The sequence below is a fragment of the Lepisma saccharinum genome, chromosome 16, assembly GCF_977018435.1.
Source record: "Lepisma saccharinum chromosome 16, izLepSacc3.1, whole genome shotgun sequence".
Taxonomy (NCBI): domain Eukaryota; kingdom Metazoa; phylum Arthropoda; class Insecta; order Zygentoma; family Lepismatidae; genus Lepisma; species Lepisma saccharinum.
Window position 1 is genome coordinate 21,036,300 of NC_139244.1, and position 19,633 is coordinate 21,055,932.

General features: G+C 38.6%; 1 protein-coding gene across 1 annotated transcript in view; it reads left to right on the forward strand.

Moving 5' to 3' along the window:
* Window positions 1–19,633, forward strand: part of PNPase (polyribonucleotide nucleotidyltransferase 1) — a 48,302-nt gene that overhangs the window by 13,669 nt on the left and 15,000 nt on the right. Inside the window, exons 3-6 of the mRNA XM_083137847.1 lie at window positions 9,246–9,419; window positions 10,485–10,678; window positions 12,921–13,084; window positions 15,084–15,271. Of these exons, the coding sequence (XP_082993973.1) occupies window positions 9,246–9,419; window positions 10,485–10,678; window positions 12,921–13,084; window positions 15,084–15,271 (720 nt within the window). The remainder of the gene's footprint in view (window positions 1–9,245; window positions 9,420–10,484; window positions 10,679–12,920; window positions 13,085–15,083; window positions 15,272–19,633) is intronic.

A 19,633-nucleotide genomic window follows, 5' to 3' on the forward strand; every position in this document is an offset into this window, starting at 1 on the left:
TATCATCCCTGGGAGTGTAACTTGTTTCCTTCCACTGCCTTTTCTACGGTCTGTACTTCCAGCCTCTGTATTCCGCCGAACAACATTTGTGACAGTTTTTGGACGAATATAAAGTCTTCGTGCAATTTCTTTCTTAAACACATTATCCTCTAACATTTGAAGTATCCTTCCTTGCTTTCTTGGACTAAGATCTGTAACACCCTGCTTTCTACCCATTTCGATGTACTGTACTTCGTGTGAGCAAGAAGGAAAATTTCTGATCCAAGAAACCTTTCAGCAAGGTTATGAAACCAATCCCTAAGCAAATGTAACAATTGAACTATACATCAGACCAAACAAAGGTAACTAAACAATAGCAGAAGGCAATAAAGGACATAAAGCTTAACAATTTAATCAACTAACCGCTTTCTTTGTTGATTTCTTCATTATTACCTTCATTGTTAGAGTAAGTAAAATATCTGAAAATGTTAAAATTATGTACAGTATGTACAATTGTCAAAAAAGTACAAAAATTAAAAAAACATACTGCTTGAAAGAAAATATTAGATTTTATCACTAGGGGGGGGGGGTGATACTTTTTTGCTGCGGAGTGTATATTGCATAGCGAGTACTAACCTGTATTACAAGAGTTGTTCAAAGTGATGACCAACTGCATTCACACATTCCTGGCATATTTTGATCAAATTTTGATTGACATGCAAAAGTTTCTTCCGTAATTTTTGTAAGTTCTGTTCTTATATTGGCTTTCAGTTCATCTATAGCGTGAGGATTGTTTGTATAGACTATTTTTAGGGTCCCCCACAAATAATAAATTGCCTACAAACGTCTTGCATGATTCGGTTTTCACTTAAGTGTCATACGTAAAAATTCTTTGTTTTTATTTTTTACATGAATTTTGCAGTTGGCATTTTAATGGTCTCACAATCATATTAAACACACACAAACATACACTGGGATTACACAGAAGAAGATAACACTCTTGTAATCTATGAGACTGAACAAGTGCGCACACACGTACTTAAATTAAACATGAAAAATTACACCTCCACTCTAAATTGAACAGAACTGTGCTGATAATCGATCAACAATTTGCCTGCAATGTGAACTTCAGACAGCTTGTGCACTCTCTCGGTGCCTGAACATACAACTTTTGCATATCAGTGTGATGGCATTTTCTTTCATAGAATCGTCAAGAGTAACAACACTGTAACTGTGCTGACAACTTGCGTATAGTGTTTAATCCATAAGTACTCCATGAACTTTGTTTCTAATTTTTTCTCAACATTATCTTCGCGTAATGAAATAAAAATGCTCAAACTTAATAAAATTAGGTTAATCATTGAAGATATTATTACTTACATGTTTTGAAACAATTGAAATTCTTATAACCAGGTTAGTACTCGCTATGCAGTATACGAGGGGGACTGATAAGTTCTCGGCCCGACCCAGAAGGACTTTAGCTACAGGCACGAAAGTTTCAGGCTATTCAACATATTCTCCTCGAAGGTCAACACACTTGGCACTTTGTTGCTCTAACTTCTCTAACCCCTCAAAAAATATTCGGCAGCTGCTATAGCCTCGTTATCACTTCTAAATTTCTGTCCTTTCAGAACTTTTTTCAGTCTAGGGAAGAGATAATAATCAGAGGGTGAAAGGTTTGGTGAGTAAGGTGGGTGGTCAATCCACTGAAACCCTAGGTACTTCAGAAAATCCATTGTTCTTTCAGCCTTGTGAACAGGAGCATTGTCCTGCAGAAACAACACACACCTCTTCTCAACTTTCCCAGGCACTTTTCTTTAATAGCATCCTTTAACTTAGCCAGAAGACTGCAGTAATACTCTGATGTTATGGTTTGTCCCTTTGGAAGGTAGTCTGATAACAAAACACCATCCTTATCCCAGAATATTGAGGCAAGCACCTTGCCTGCGGACCTCTGTGCTTTGAATTTCTTTGGCCTGGTAGATCCTGAGTGTCGCCACTCCCATGACTGCTGTTCAGGGTGGCGACAGACCTGGAAAACCAGGAAAAGTCAGGGAATTTGAGGTGTCAAAAAAAGTCAGGGAAATGTCAGGGAATTTCGTCTTTATTCACTTTTTTTTACTTATTTATTTAAACATATCGTTATGGAACTCTGCACGGGAACAGGAAATCTTGTTCATAAGTTTCCGCCTCAAATTTTAGGCCCCTCTTATGCGCAACACAACCACGGTGCCAGAAACCAGTGATGGCAGGAAGAGAGAGAGAGGAAGAGAGAAATTTATCTCGCCCTGGCTTCTCGGCGGGAATTTCAAATTCGAACACTCTTTGGAGGAAAATTGTTATAACTCGGGCACTATGGGAGCAATCTACTTCGGATAACATTTGTTTTGCAGCTAAAATATCAGCGCATGCAACCGTGTTCATTTCAAAACACCGAACTGAGGAAGGGGGTTTGCGGGTGCAACCACCGAATTTCAATGAAAAAAACATAAAAATCTGGAGTTTGCCCCCCTCTTCTCCCACTATTTTGGGGAGAAGGCGCAAACCTTAGTATTCTCTTTGTTGGGCAAACTGAAGGATCATGGAAACAAATAGGTTCCATTGATACATACAATTTTTGTCGAATATCGCCACCCGACAAAGTATCTCTCTACATGCGACAGAACACCGGGCCGAGGAAGGGGGCTTGGGGGGGGGGGGACGTACCCCGAATTTCAATGGAAAAATAAAAATCTGGAGTTCGCTATTTTGGGGAGAAGGTGAGAAATTTAGTATTCTTTTCAAAGAATGGACATTTCTCAAGAGAATGAAACATGTTTCATTTTCTTGGGTGCCATACAAGTTGAAAAATAAGCCAAAATGTGATTTTTTTTTTTTTTTACGAAAAATAGGTAATTTGTATTTTTGGAGGAAAATTGTTATAACTCTGGCACTATGGGAGCAATCTACTTCGGATAAGTTTTGTTTTGCAGCTAGAACATCAGAGCATGTAACCGTGTACAATTCAAAACGCCGAACTGCGGAAGGGGGGTTTGGGGGCGCAACCCCCAAATTTCAATGAAAAAAATCGTAAAAATCTGGAGTTTGCCCCCTCTTCTCCCGCTGTTTGGGAAGAAGGTGCGAACTTTAGTTTTCTTTTCGAAGAATGGACATTTCTCAAGAGAATTAAACATGTTTCATGTTCTTGGGTGCCATACAAGTTGAATAATAAGCCAAAATGTGATATTTTTTTCTTACGAAAAATAGGTAATTTGCATTTTTGGAGGAAAATTGTTATAACTCGGGCAATATGAGAGCAGTCTGCTTCGGATAAGTTTTGTTTTGCAACTAAAACATATAGCATGCAACCGTGTACATTTCAAAACACAGAACCGAGGAAGGGGGGTTTGGGGGCGCAACCACCGAATTTCAATGAAAAAAAACATAAAAATCTAGAGTTTGCCCCCTCTTCTCCCGCTATTTTGGGGAGAAGGCGCAAACCTTAGTATTCTCTTTGTTGGGCAAACTGAAGGAACATGGAAACAAATAAGTTCCATTGATACATACAATTTTTGTCGAATATCGCCACCCGACAAAGTATCTCTCTACATGCGACAGAAATTGCATGGACTTCAACATCCAACAAAAATCACATGCATAAACAAGAAGAGCTTTAGACTGCAAATATGCTGCTGGAATTTTATTACTCTTCTGGCTCACTTCACCTTATTTAATGTAGCAGTGCTTACGAAGGTTTACTTTCATCATCCTGACGTATTACTGGTTTTGCACAAGTTAACATACGTTTACAATGACATAGCACTATTCTTAGATATCAAGAAGAATCCAACCAAACGGAATATATATTGAATACTATCACGAAAATGTGAAACATAAATCTGCATTGGTGAACGTTATAAAAATTGGCAAGTGCATGCATGCCCCAAACCTCAAATTTACTGCAACACTAGTATTGCAATGAAATTAACGCCACTCTCTGTCCTGTCTGTTTAAACTCGTGAGAAATGGTAATTAATCTCTCACTGAGTAAGGTTAATGTCCAATATTATGAAATAAAATACTAATAATAAAAACGTAAATATTTTAATATCATATTTACTCGAATCATTCAATCATACAGCAAATCACTTTCTTCAAGAATTGACTTTTCTCTGCCAGCCCTGCTAAATTTTCACTTTTCATCTACTGATTTATACGAAGGGTGGCCAGAATGTAATTTCCAATTAGTAGGGGCATTGATTTTTCGCACATCTTCGTATTTGTCGCATGAGAAATGTTTTGAATTACCAAGCTAGGTGCGCACCATTGGGATTTGTCGAGCGAGTAATAATGGAGCTCAGTTGTTAGGGCGTTTGACTACTGTGCAAGAGATTCGGGGTCGATCCCTTGCGGGGGAGAACCGGGATGTTTTCCTCCTATTCAAACTCCTCTGGCACCCACCCAGCATCATATGAAGCTGGTACCTTGAGGAAACTTTGAGGGATAATGGTAGCCAGGAGCGTGGTGCTGATCACATCACCCCCACCTTCAGCGGTGATCAAGAAAGTGTGGGGCCCTATCTCCACACCCCTATACACCTTCATGGAAAAGTGCAGGGGAGCACTTTACTTTTACTTCCTCAAAAATCTGTTCCAACATATCAAACTATCACGAAAATATGTAGACCATGTGACCTACAATTTAAAATAATATTTAAAAGCACAATGGAGTAAGTAAGTTTCGGTATATTTTGCAGATAAATGTTCTAAAACAAAAACACAAATTTTGGGAAACGTAACACTAACAAATCAAAAAAAAAGATAATGCCAATTTTTGGTGCCATAATATATCGGTATCTGTCACGTGAGATTGATTGATTTTAATTTTTTGGGTGCGTCGCCACTTATGGTCATTATGCAACCTACAGTATATACGGGGAAAATACCATTATCTAAAATCCTTACCTTAAAATTAAAAAAGGGGTATAGAAAATAACTATCCCAAAATAACTTTCAAGATATCAAACTCTCACGAAGAGGAGTAAGCCATGTGACTTACAATTTGAAACAGTAGTTTAAAAACACCATGAAGGTATAATTTCAGATATTTGCCAGAAAATATGCTAAAATGAAAACTTGAATTTTGGGAAAAATAACACCGTATAGTAAAAAATAAAAAATAAGAAAATACACCAATTTGAAAAAAAAAAAATATCAAGGTCCCTACTGATTAGGCATAAATAAAACATGAATATCAGTTGTAATTTATTGCATTAGTAACAGTGAGTCCTAACCTAATTTTCGGCATAATCAACACTGTTGTTCTGGCATTTGTCGTAGCATGGCACTAAATTTTGTATGCCCATGGCATGTCTGTCTGACAACAAAGACTGGAACTATCTCTACCGTAGTGTAGCTGTCAAATCCTTGCCCTGCCAGAAACCTCTTCAGTTAAACAAAGAGATGAAAGTCTGTACATTCAAGACCAGGGCTGTACAGGGAGTGGTCAAAGATCTCTCACCTGAAGCGATGCAAAGGGCCGTGTGTACTCAGCTGTATGGGGTTGTGCGCATTCGATTGGCCTTCCGTGAATTGTCTGCACCATCGTTTGACCATACTGTCACTCACGACCAGAGGTGTTCACCCTCCGGAGGGCGACCCTCGTGAGGGCAGACCTCACCCTCCGGAAGAATTGTGTGGGTGAGGGCTGTGGAGGGCGAGGGTGACTGTGATCTCGGAGGTCGAGGGCGATTGCGATTTCTGAGGGTGAGGGCGGTGGAGGGCGAGGGCGATTGTGATCTCGGAGGGTAAGGGCGGTGGAGGGCGAGGGCGAGAGTGATCTTGGAGGGTGAGGGTGGTGGAGGGTGAGGGCGACTGCGATCTCGGAGGGTGAGGGTGGTGGAGGGTGAGGGCGAGAACGATCTCGGAGGGTGAGGGTGGTGGAGGGCGACTGCGATGTCGGAGAGTGATGGCGGTGGAGGGTGAGGGCGAATGCGATGTCGGAGGGTGAGGGTGGTGGAGGGCGAGGGCAAATGCGATGTCGGAGAGTGAGGGCGGTGGAGGGGGAGGGCGATTGCGATGTCGGAGGGTGAGGGCAGTGGAGGGTGAGGGCGAATGCGATGTTGGAGGGTGAGGGCGAATGCGATGTCGGAGGGTGAGGGTGGTGGAGGGCAAGGGTGATTGCGATGTCGGAGGGTGAGGGTGGTGGAGGGTGAGGGCGAGAGTGATCTCGGAGGGCGAGAGCAATCTCGGAGGGTGAGGGCGATTGCGATGTCGGAGGGTGAGGGCAGTGGAGGGCGAGGGCAAATGCGATGTCGGAGGGTGAGGGTGGTGGAGGGCGAGGGCGATTGTGATCTCAGAGGGTGAGGGTGGTGGAGGGCGATTGCGATGTCGGAGGGTGAGGGCGAGAGCGATATTGGAGGGTGAGAGCGGTGGAGGGCGAGGGCGATTGCGATCTCGGAGGGTGAGGGCGGTGGAGGGCGAAGGCAATTGCGATGTCGGAAGGTGAGGGTGAGAGCGATCTCGGAGGGTGAGGGCGGTGGAGGGCGATGGCGACTGCGACGTCGGAGGGTGAGGGGAGGTTGATATAAAATGAACACCTCTGCTCACGACGTCCGATCTGCACACCTCACATGATTGCTGCTGGCTCTGTGCCAAATTCTGAGCGTGCAATGTAGGCTACATCGGAGTCGGTAGGAGACTGTATGAGAGCTCCAATCTTTAACGTAGAACTGTCCTAAAACGGCTGCATTGCAACTGTACCAGATTACAGCTACATGCCACTTCTTCCTGCTTGCATGTGTATGTGTCTATCTCTGACCACTAGTGCTGCGTATAGGCACCATTGGAGCTTTTTTCAGGATGCCCCTCGTATATGAACTTTCAGAAGCTTTTATTATTAGACTGTTCCTGTTTTAATGTGTGGTTAGCTAAATCAGGTACCTATACAATGCAATTCTATAAATTCCTTGTGTTAAATTTCTAATACCTACATACCCCTTTCGTCAGCATTAATGGTATAACTGCATGTTGTCAGTTTCACAGTACTTCACTTGGATATACTGTACTGAAGCGGAAATCCCATTGATAGTGTAAGGAAATATGACATTTTATTTTGTACAATTCAATTGTTTCACTTATATGCAAGAGTTAAGTTGTTTGCTTTACAGAGAAGAGAGAAGTAGCTTTATGCATTGAAAAATGAGTCCGCACTCATGGTTCTTACAAGCAGAGGGTTCCAAACCTCAGCGGAAATATCAACATATAATACCGAGAATGTATATGGAGACTGATAAATTACAAATTGTATTTCTTAATCAATCACTCTTCACTCTTATCTCATTTAGTCGTAACTTTAAAAATAATCAAGTATTTTATTTTAAACTTACTGCGTATGACAAAATTCTGTAATCTTTCCCTAGCTTGTGAATTGTAATAATTTTTCCAAATTCACTATTTTGCAGTTTGAATTCAAATCATAGAGAATAGTGAAATTAAGTTAATTTCATAGAAGATAATATTGGTACTTGAGAAAACCATACGTAGATCTGTATGAGTTTATTATTTCCATTTGCAAAAACATCGATTTAGTTTAGTTTGTAATTGTCAGGGAAAAATGTAAATTTTGTCCTGGAAAACCTGGAAAAGTCAGGGAATTTCATTTCTGCTTGTTTGTAGCCACCCTGGCTGTTTGGTCTCAGGATCAAAGTAGTGGAACCAACTTTAATCCTGGGCAACAAGCCGATTCAAAAAATCGTCCTTAGAGTTCGCAACATACCGCAAAATCACCTTAGAAGATGTCACACGTTTGCATTTCTCATCGGCGTTCAAACGTTTGGGCACCCATTTCGCGGAAAGCTTGTGCATGTCCAACCCAATGTGTGTAGCATGCAACCATGGATTTCCTTCGGCGGCTTCTGTTGCAGGAAGAAGAACTTCATGACACCTTGCAACTCCTCTTTGGTAAATTCCACATTTGGCTGCGCCATGGATCAATCAATGGTCTGTAATTTCATAGAAGATAATATTGGTACTTGAGAAAACCATACGTAGATCTGTATGAGTTTATTATTTCCATTTGCAAAAACATCGATTTAGTTTAGTTTGTAATTGTCAGGGAAAAATGTAAATTTTGTCCTGGAAAACCTGGAAAAGTCAGGGAATTTCATTTCTGCTTGTTTGTAGCCACCCTGGCTGTTTGGTCTCAGGATCAAAGTAGTGGAACCAACTTTAATCCTGGGCAACAAGCCGATTCAAAAAATCGTCCTTAGAGTTCGCAACATACCGCAAAATCACCTTAGAAGATGTCACACGTTTGCATTTCTCATCGGCGTTCAAACGTTTGGGCACCCATTTCGCGGAAAGCTTGTGCATGTCCAACCCAATGTGTGTAGCATGCAACCATGGATTTCCTTCGGCGGCTTCTGTTGCAGGAAGAAGAACTTCATGACACCTTGCAACTCCTCTTTGGTAAATTCCACATTTGGCTGTGCCATGGATCAATCAATGGTCTGTAAAGAAAAAACCGTTAGTGATACTATCATCCCAGCTGGCACTTAAACTTCCAAAAGATCAATGGTTCAAATGCAATGCATGATTTCAGGATGACATGTGTGGAAGGGGGTCAGGCCGAGAACTTATGAGCCCCCCCTTGTAAATACAATTTTCTGCATGCACAGGTCGAAAATGCCGCATTCTGCATCATGCCTCGCCTTTCTGCAGTCACGAGCTATCTTGGTCAGGAACCGAAACGAATGCACTGTATCATTTATATTTGTCAACTATTCCTAAAAGTGCCCCTGAATAGCACAGAGGTTTATGCTGTCATCTTATAATCAAGGGGCCCTGGGTACATTTCTCAGTGGATTGAGACAATGCACAGTGGTTCATAAACTGTAGGTCTAGTCATAATATGCCTATATGAACATAAAATGGCTTAAAACAAGATTACATCAAAAGTGTCAAAATATGAAATCCTAACAATTTTTTTCTGTTGTCTTTCAATTCTTAAATTTTTTATATTTTTATTTGTGTGGGAAAAATCACAGGAGTCAAAACATTGAGGATTTGTTTAGTCACTACAAAAAATATTTATTTTATTAATTCTTCATAGTTCTTATTGTTATTAAGCATCATAGTATTACTACACTGGTATAGTGTAATTTTTGAAACCATTCAGTTATGTTGTTAGCGATTAATCATTGTATTCTACTGTATTAGTGTAAAAAAATGAGTAATTGTAATACTCCCCAATTTTATTATTAATGTAGGTATATTGTACAACACTAGGTGTGATGGCAGACTATTGGATGATCTTCGGCAAATATTTTGTCAAGTGGATTTGTTTAAACCGTTGCATGGTTCAGCATTGTTTCAAAGAGGACAGACGCAAGTGTTCTGCACCATTGCACTCGATTCCCCAGAGTCAGCTCTTAAGATGGATCCAGTTTCAGTTTTAACGAGGTAAGGAAGGTTTACATCAATGAAAATTCTGTTGTAATATTTATTGATCATTATAATTATTCAATGATTGCAGTAAAACAAAGGCTTTATTGTTTTAAGTTCGTCTCATGTTCTTTGGTTGCCATCACCTTGTAATCAAGGTGTCTAGGTTTGATACGTGCTAAAGGCATAGTGGTTTGGATACCACTGTAGGTCGAGTCTTGACGTCTGTTACGTTGACAAAAGCCATGCATGTGCTGTGGTTGCTACGGAACCCGGATTGAAAGTGGTCTATTACGTTATTTCGTTCTAGGAAGTCACGAGTTTGTCCACTAATAAGATCTTCTGGGGCCTTAGACAGAGCTGGAAGGATGCTGATTGGTCTAAAATTGTTGACGTTGATTTCGTTGTTTGTTTTAGGTATAGAGCAAGTTTCCAAAGCAAAAACTGAAATGTGTGAGAAAGCAAGGAGAAATTAAATATGTCCGTGATGGAAATAAGGACGTGGTTTAGGATTTTTTTGATCATGAGGATGGAACTCTGCATAAAGTGGACTTAAACAAACAAAAAAGATCAAATCAAAATCCAAATTATGTTCATTCAAGCTAATAATGCATTTTTATAGTACCTATTAGGAATAGGGTGCATTAATTGGTATCAACCAATACTACCATATCTATTTATTGGTGAAGTTACAAATAATTGTACCATTCCTATAAAACTATAAATAGCCTGTTTGTCTCACCGAAATATGACAGTTACATGAAAAAATAATATTTTTATGTTTTCTGAGTTACATACATCACAGTATAATTTTTATCAAGGTAAAGAAATATACAAAATATAAATAATAATTAGTGCCTAACTCTAAAAAATATAATTGTGTAAAATTCATGTCAATACTAATCTTGTAAAGTCAAAGCTTTCATATGATTAGTTTAAAGAATACACAAGGTGAACATTTCATAATATTACATGTGTATGCCGATATGAAAGTAATTAAGTCTTTGATTCACAGAAAAGATTTAATTTTAGGCATGTGATTGAGGTTGTTAATGTAAATTTGAACATGTTCATCTATTGTAGTGGTGTCAAGGAGAAGAACTTCTTCCTTCATTACGAGTTTCCTCCATATGCAACTAAAGAAGTTGGTAGAATTGGTCCCATTGGCAGACGGGAATTGGGTCATGGAGCTCTAGCAGAGAAAGGCCTTCGACCTATTGTGCCACATGATTTTCCATTCACGATAAGGCTCACTTCAGAAGTGCTTGAATCAAATGGTAAGCTATTGTAAATAGTGTGAACGTGCTCAAATGTTGCTAAAATTTCAATGTTGTATACAGAAGATTTTAAATACAAATACGTTATGGACAGTTTTGATATATTATATATGGGAAAGAAAGACTGAGATGAAAATCATTTCTGAGTCGTACTGTTTATGTCAGAGTTGGGGAAGTTAGAAAAATAAACCAGGTGTTGTTACTGTGAATAAATTGGCCAATTTCTTAAGTTAGCAAAGTGAAGTAATAAACATTACTTTTCAAATAGTAATATTTTACCATTACAGTTACTCATCTAATTTCAGTGAATTATTTAAATTACCAAAATATCATATGTTACCTGTATTATACAGAACATTCCCTGACATTCGCTACGAGACTTGGCGGCAAGCGGCCCGGCATCAGCGCTTGTCTTTCCCGGTGAACGGGTCCGTGACAGTCACTTGAGTCGCCTATTAAAATTACAGTTTTGATATTGTGTACTAACCTTGACTACAGAAGGTGTTGAAAATGATGTCCCTCTGCTGCAACACATTCCTGGCATCTCCGAAGGAAATTGGCATTTACACGTGCAAGTTCGTCTACTGTAATTCTCCCGATTTCTCGTACAATACTCTCTTTTAACTCACGGATGGTGTGCGGATTGTCTTTGTATACTTTTTTTTTAGATTTCCCCATTTTCCTTTCCACAGGAAATTTCGTTGCAAAACGTCGTCGCACTTCTCCACAATTCCTCTTTCCGAAGTAACACTCGACGAGATAAATCCTTTGTTGTAATATAAACTTTTGTGGTGCCATATTAAGCCACAATCTTCAACACACGGCCACGACACAACACAACTTCCGAGGGAGGATTATACTGGGAACAGTCTGCAACGTCAACAGAAAGGGAAAGAGAGCGAAGGCAGGGAGAGGGAAAGAAACAGACTGTAGCGTGCGACTGTCGCGGACCCGTTCACCGGGAAAGACAATCGCTGATGCCGGGCCGCTTGCCGCCGAGTCTCGTAGCGAATGGCAGGGAATGCTCTGTAGTACTCCTCCCTCTGATTCATATACAATGAAAAGGAAATACAGAAATCAATTCTATAACAGAAGGGGACACTGTGGAGTAGTTGGTTTGAGCATCGGATTTGTAGTAAAGTCACAGGCCCATCATAGGTTCAATCCCCACCATCAGCAAATAGAAATGTGTTCACCTGAAGAGGAGAGAAGAGGTCCTCTCTAAAAGTGGAATGTTAGAATAACTATAGTTTAAAGTACTAGACCAGGGGTTCCCAAACTTTCATTTCACAGTGTCTTTCAAGATTTTTGCACGGCACCTAAGTCAGAATGTAGGCCTATCGATAGAGGCACAAATTTTTGGTAAATAAAAAAACAAAATTTTGGTATAAAAACAATCAATTTTGGGTTCAAAAGCAGTAAATAAAATGAAATTTCGCTGTTATTGCGGTGAAAAGCGGTATATAAAATGACATTTTGGTTATAAAAATGTGAATATAATCCCAAATTTGACTTAAAAACTGCACTGTTACACAAGATAAACATATCCCTTCTAATAGCACATTAAATCATAACCAGAATATTAAGTTTATTCCTGTATAAAGTGGTCCATTTTTGCTTCTTAAATATTTACAACAGAATTAATTAATCGATTTTCCATGAATTGCATCAGACTTCAGAAAGTGTCGCATCGGTATATAAACTGTTAATTTCGTGTTTAAGAGTGTATTTCGCATTTTACAGTTCATTTCGCCATCATTCCGTGACAAAACAGGGTAGGACAATGCACCTCACATCTTTCAGAAACATGAAAAATTAACATTACAATGTGTTATTTCACATTTCGTGTTTTCATCAAAAATGAAATATGCATGCCTCTCTACCTATCGAACACTTGCAATGCTCAGTTAGTGAGGTTATAATGCTTGCCTGAAGTTAAAATATAAACACATATTTCAAATTCATAAACATTTTATGTGTAAAATGTGCTAAATGAGCACATATTTGGAACAATCATATAATTTCAGTGAAAATATTGGAACATTTCGCAGCACCCTGTAAGCCAGCCATGGCACCTCAGAGTGCTGCGGTCCACACTTTGGGAACCACTGTACTAGACAATATATAATGTCTAGTCAACTAGTCAACATTGCATGCTAATGTGGAGCCAATGTCACTGACGTTCAAAGAATTATTTATGTTTTTCATGAGTAGATTTTGATTGTTCTCTCTAATTTCACAGGGTCCTCTTCAATGGCATCAGTGTGTGGAGGGAGTTTAGCACTGATGGATGCAGGGGTACCCATATCATCTCCAGCAGCTGGTGTTGCAATAGGTCTTGTTAGTCAATTTTCAGGGACAGACACAAAACACATGGAGGATTATGAGCTACTTACTGATATACTGGTATGTTGAAACATTTTTTTTTTGTATTAATGTATGTTGTTGCTTGTTTGGATTAGTTTATTTAACGTTGTTGCATTTTGGCCACTTTGACTAATTGCGACAACGGGGTTGAATGGTGAAGAGATGAAATGGATGTACGGACAGTCACAAACATGTATGGACCACACATCACAAACCCCATAGAGGCACATATTTTTGGTAAATAAGAAAGCAAAATTTCTGTACAAAAACAGTCAATTTCAGGTTCAAAAGCAGTAAATAAAATAAAATTACGGTGTTATAACGGTGAAAAATCATATCAAAAGCGGTATATAAATTGACATTATGGTTTGAAAATTGTGACTATAATCATAAATTTGATTTAAACACTTCACAAAATAAACATATCCCTTCTAATAGCACTTTTATGTAGTTACCAGAGTTTTAAGTTTCTTCCTGTATAAAGGGATCCATTTTTGCTTCTCAAAAATTTACAGCAGAATTAATAAATTTTCTATGAATTGCATAACTCACAAGGTAATTCAAACTTCAGAAAGTGTCGCGTCGGTAAATAAACTCTAAATTCTGTGTTTAGGAGTCTATTTTGCAGTTCATTTCGCATCATTTCGTGAATACACAGGGTAGGAAAATTCAGCTCACACCTTTCGGAAACATTAAAATGTGTTCTTTCACATTTCGTGTTTTCGTTAAAAACGAAATATGCATGCCTCTAATTATACTGACTGTGAGTCGAGGTTCTAGAGCCTCGTTGGCCTGTCACATTGAGTTAACATGGTGTACTGTGTGGAAGTGAAGTTGACTTTTCAGTGCCTTCACTTGTTACACCCACAATCTATGTTTAGTGTCACATATCACATATTTAAAAGGTCAAGATTTTGATACGAAAACTGGGCACATTACGGGATCAAAAGCAGTATATAAAATGGCATTTCAGTGTTAAAATGGTGAATATAACCCTAAATTTGATTTCAAAACTACACTTATTACACAAAATAAACACTTTCCTTCTAGTAGTATATTTATGCAGTTATTAGAGTATTAAGTTTGTGTCCAGTGTAAAGGAGTCCATTTTTTGTTTCTCAGATATTTACAGCAGAATTAATAAATTTTCCATGATTTGCATATCTCTCAGGATAATTCAGACTTCAGAAAGTCTCGCGTCTGTAAATAAACTTTAAATTTTGTGTTAAGAGTTTATTTCGCATTTTGTAGTTCATTTCGCATGAAAACATTGTAGGAAAATGCACCTCACACCTTTCAAAGACATGAAAAATGAACATTGCATTGTGATATTTCACATTTCATGTTTCTGTCAAAAATAAATATGCATGCCTCTATCTATGCTGCTGCATTTGTCAGCTCAGTGCAAGCTCAGTGTCATTTCTGGCGGTACAGGAGAACCCCAATTTTAATTTTTCCTCATATTAAGTTACTTCATCTTTATCCCCGAAAAGTGTAAAACTGAGATTCCACAGTTTTACTAAGTTTTAAAAATGCAATGTAATGCCAAGTGCTGTGAATAATATATTTATACACAGTGGAACCTTGATTTTAAGGTTTTCAGGGTTTCAAAGTGAAAGGAATGTAAAATCAGGAGCTTCACTGTATAATCTTGGCACAGGCAGCACCACAAACTTTTTCTTTCATTTCACTGAATCATAATTGGAAGCAACCTCCTCAATGGCATAGTTGTAATGTTGTAGCCTTGTAATACATGGGCCTCAGATTCAATACCTGGTGAAAGCACATAGTGGTCGTGATGTCATGTCTGGTCCAGATTAGCCTAGCTGTGCATAAAGTGGACGTAACAAACAGACTCATAATTGGAAGCAAGGCCTGAAAGTTGTAAACTAAACTTGTTTTTTATTTTTATCAGGGGACACATTTCAATGATTTGAATCAACTTCAAACTGTTTGGCCAGTTTGGAGTTTGACAGAGTGTGTCTAAGTTCATTCAGTATCATGTACAGTGACATTTAGTAGTGAATTTGTCTTCTAGGGTATAGAAGATTACATGGGAGACATGGATTTCAAGTTAGCTGGAACCAAGAAAGGCATCACAGCTCTCCAAGCTGATATAAAGATCCCTGGGATCCCTTTGAAAATTGTAATGGAGGCAGTTCAAAAGGCTACGGAAGCAAAGTCTAAAATAATTGACATAATGTCTACAGCAATTTCTAAACCTAGGTAAGCTTTAACTATTTGATAAACTGGGGTCGTAAGCATAAAATCAAAATTAGTTAATTAACTTACGTAAAGTGAGTATATAGTTGTTGTAGACGACGTTTCGGTGCATATTTTTTTTTATTTAAATCATACCAGTTCCTGTCTACGTGTATCAGTGTTAGGGTAACCTCACCGGTTTTAACAATTTTTAATAGTAATTGAACATACTTGTTCCTGTCAACATGAAGCTGTGATAGAGTAACATTACGGGTTTTAACACTTTAGCAGTTTAAACAGTTTACCATGTTTTAGTCATAAGTCATCCTAACATTCAACCTGTCCATACATATACCTTGATCCTTTCTAAATGACGAAGCTTTATGTATGTACTTAATAGCCGACTTCATGACCTGAAGAAGGGGGCAGTGCCACTGAAACGTCGTCTACGACAACTATATACTAACTTTACGTAAGTAAATTAACTAATTTCTATTTTATGCTTATATATGATAGTGAGTAAGTTGCACGGAACCAAAAAATGAACTGGGGTTATTTATGTGTTAAAATTCTGGAAAAAGTGATCGAGGGGGAGGCTCATACTTTGGTATGTTGCGATCTACTTGCTGTAGAAATGAATAATGTCAAGAAAGATTACACTGTTATCCTTAAATTAACTTATTCTTTTAATCACTAATAACACTGACCTGCAATGGTTTCATTCCAGCCATCCTGTATTGTTTTCTAGGATGACTTTTGCATCCTGAATCACGATCTGACGATAATTTTTCCACATCACATCACATTTCTTTAAAATTCGATGAATATCAGAAGTGAGGTGGGAACAAAATGGTGAAATAGTGAGTGATGAGTTCAAGATGTTTTATTCTGGAGGTGATCAACAAGGAAACCGTGGTGTGGGAATAGTGCTAGGACCACGTGTGAAACATAAAGTTATAGCAGTGCGTTATGTGGATGACAGGATTATAATGGTGAAACTTCAAGGAAAGAAGAAAGACTTAGTGTTAATTCAAGTGTATATGCCACATAGTGGGTTGTCAGAAGAAGAAGTGGAGGAAAACTATGAGAAGATAGAGGAATTGATGGAAAAAGAGAGAAAGGGTTCGTGCATTATCGTAATGGGTGATTGGAATGCTGTAGTAGGAGAAATGCAGGATGGAAGTACAGTAGGAAGATATGGATTAGGCGAGAGAAATGAGAGAGGGGAAAGCCTGGTAAATTTCTGTAAAAGAAACTTCCTAATTGTTGGAAACACACTGTTCCAACAACATAAGAGAAGGAGGTACACCTGGATATGTCCAAGAGATTGTAAAAGATACCAGATAGATTACATACTGGTACAAGAAAGATTTCGAAATTGTTTGAAAAATGCGAAGACATTGCCAGGAGCTGACATTAATTCAGACCACATCTTGCTAATAGGAGAAATCAATCTTACATTGAAGAAGATAACCCAAAACCAGGTGAGCAAGAAACCCCACTTAGAGAAGCTAAGGGAAGAAGACGAAAGACAAAAATTTGCAGAACATTTCCAAGGAAACTATAATAAGTTTAAAGCTAGTTGTAACAATAAGGATGAGATGTGGGATGGAATAAAAAGCTGCTTACAGAAGGCAGTGGATGAAACAATAGGCTACAGGGAAAGGAAAAGTGCAAAGAAACCATGGATTACTGAAAGTATGCTGGAAAAAATGGAGGAACGGAGAAAATGGAAGAATGTAAATACAGAAGAGGGAAGACATAATTACAAGATACTGAATAACCAGCTAAGAAGAGAAACGGACAGGGCAAAAGAACAATGGATGAAACAAAAATGTGAAGAAATTGAAGAACTGGAAAAAAGAGGAAGGTATGACTTGATGTATCGTGAAGTAAACTGCTTGGGCTTCCAAAAGAAGAAATGGAAAACAATGTGGATGATAGAAGACGAGGAAGGATGTGAAATCACAGACAAAAAAGGAATATCGAATGTGTGGGGAAAGTACGTTGAAGAGCTCTACCAGAAAGAGAATCGCCCAGACAGTCTGAATGTAGAAAATGAAGACGACGTGCCTGACGATGAGAAAGGATACTATATCCTGAATGAAGAATTTGAGCAAGCACTAAAAGAAATGAGGAATGGGAAAGCAACGGGCACTGATGAAATTCCTGTTGAACTTATCAAATGCCTGGGAGATGGAAAAAGAGAAATACTGCACTTATGCAATGAAATCTATGAGAAAGGGGATTGGCCACAAGATTTCATGGAGACTGTTTTGGTACCTCTGCAGAAGAAAAGCAATGCCAGAAAATGTTCTGAGTACAGGACAATCAGTTTGATATCTCACTCGGCAAAAATTCTTCTAAGAATTCTGAACAGACGCCTATACTCGAAGGTCAGTGGCGAGTTAGAGGAAGAACAGTTTGGTTTCAGGAAAGGAAGAGGTACAAGGGATGCAATTGGTTTACTGAGGACCATTGGGGAAAGATATTTAGAGAAAGGAAAGGAGGTGTTTGTAGTATTTGTAGACCTGGAGAAAGCCTTTGATAGAGTGAATTGGGTTAAACTTTTAGAAATTCTGAAGAAAATTGGTGTAGATTGGAAAGAGAGAAGACTTCTAAGCAACTTATACATGAATCAACGAGTTAAAGTGAGAACAGGAGACGAAATGACAGAAGGCTGTGAAATTGGAAGAGGAGTACGACAAGGATGCTGCCTATCGCCTACTTTGTTTAATATTTGTTTAATATTTATTTAGAAGATATAGTGAAAACTTGTTTCCAGGGCACAGGAGGTGTCAAATTAGGAGGAAGAAGAATAAACTGCATAAGATTTGCTGATGACATGGCATTATTCGCTGAGGATGAAATAACCATAAATAGTATGTTAGAAGAGTTAAACAGCAGCTGTGAGCAGTATGGGATGAAGATTAATGTAAAGAAGACAAAGGCAATGGTTATAGGATGGAAACCAAGGAATATTAATGTGAGAGCAAACAGTGAAAGAATCCAGCAAGTGGATAGCTTCAAGTACCTCGGATGCACTATAAGCAGTGACATGAGCTGCAACCAAGAAGTGAAAATGAGAATCGCAATAGCAAAAGAAGCTTTCAATAGAAGAAAAAATGTTTTTTGTGGACCCATGGACATAGGTCTAAGGAAGAGATTAGTGAAATGTTTTGTGTGGAGTGTAGCACTATATGGTGCAGAAACCTGGACGTTGAGAAGAAATGAAGAGAAACAACTCGAAGCTTTTGAAATGTGGACATGGCGAAAAATGGAGCGTGTAAAATGGACGGACAAGGTAAGAAACGAAGCCGTACTGAAAAGAGTTGGTGAAAAAAGATCTATACTGGAGACCATCAAGAAGAGGAAAAGAAACTGGTTAGGACACTGTCTAAGAAGAAACTGCCTGCTAAGAGATGCCTTGGAGGGAATGGTTGAAGGAAGAAAAGTCCGTGGAAGAAAGAGATATCAGCTTATGGATGATATTAAATTAACTGGGTCGTATGCTATTACGAAGCGTAAGGCAGAGAACAGGGAAAGCTGGAGATTGCAGTGAAAAACCTGCCAATTAGGCAGAAAACAATGAATGAATGAATGAATTGCATTTTTTATGCACATGCACTAATGCACTCATACTAGGAGTACTACAGTATGACCCTACCCACTGGAGACTTAGCGTAGTTTGAAGTGCGTCCTTCGTCGTAATGAAATCGAACTTGCATCAGTTCCCGTTGCACATTCAGTTATTATGCGAGAAACATACGGAAATCTTGAGATGATGATGATGTGTAAAATAAAGTACCAGGAACACAAGTGGAAGTGTGTGGTGACTTTAACCCCTTCCCTGTGTTCGGCATAATATTACGCCCTTGGTCACTATAGCTTATTCTGTGTTGGGCATAATATTACGCCCGCGAACATCTCTGACTGAAGTAACCTGTGTTGAACGGAATAATACGTTTTTTGTTGGTGAAAAATATGTTTTGCTATTGAAGAACCAACAATATGTTTTGCTATTGAGGAGACAACAACCATTTATATAGTCACGATTTTCAGTGCTGACAAAGAAGAAGAAAAAAAAGAAGAAGTTGAGGAAAGTAAACTGTTTTTGTGTTATGCTGACAAAGTGCAAATGTGAATTCGTTTGTGTGCGGCGTTTAGTCAGTTGCTTTATGTACATTTTTTTGGTGTTGCGTTATTTGAACTGTTGGTGATTTATTTTTGGTTTTTGAGTTTGTGATTTTCTAATAGTATTGTAAAACAGGATTGCAAAATATTTTTTCCCTTATTTCTAATACCTATTGAAGATAATGCAATGAAACTTGGCGGATGCATTACGTATAGACCATAGTATTTTTCAAGGTAGATTATAATCTGGTA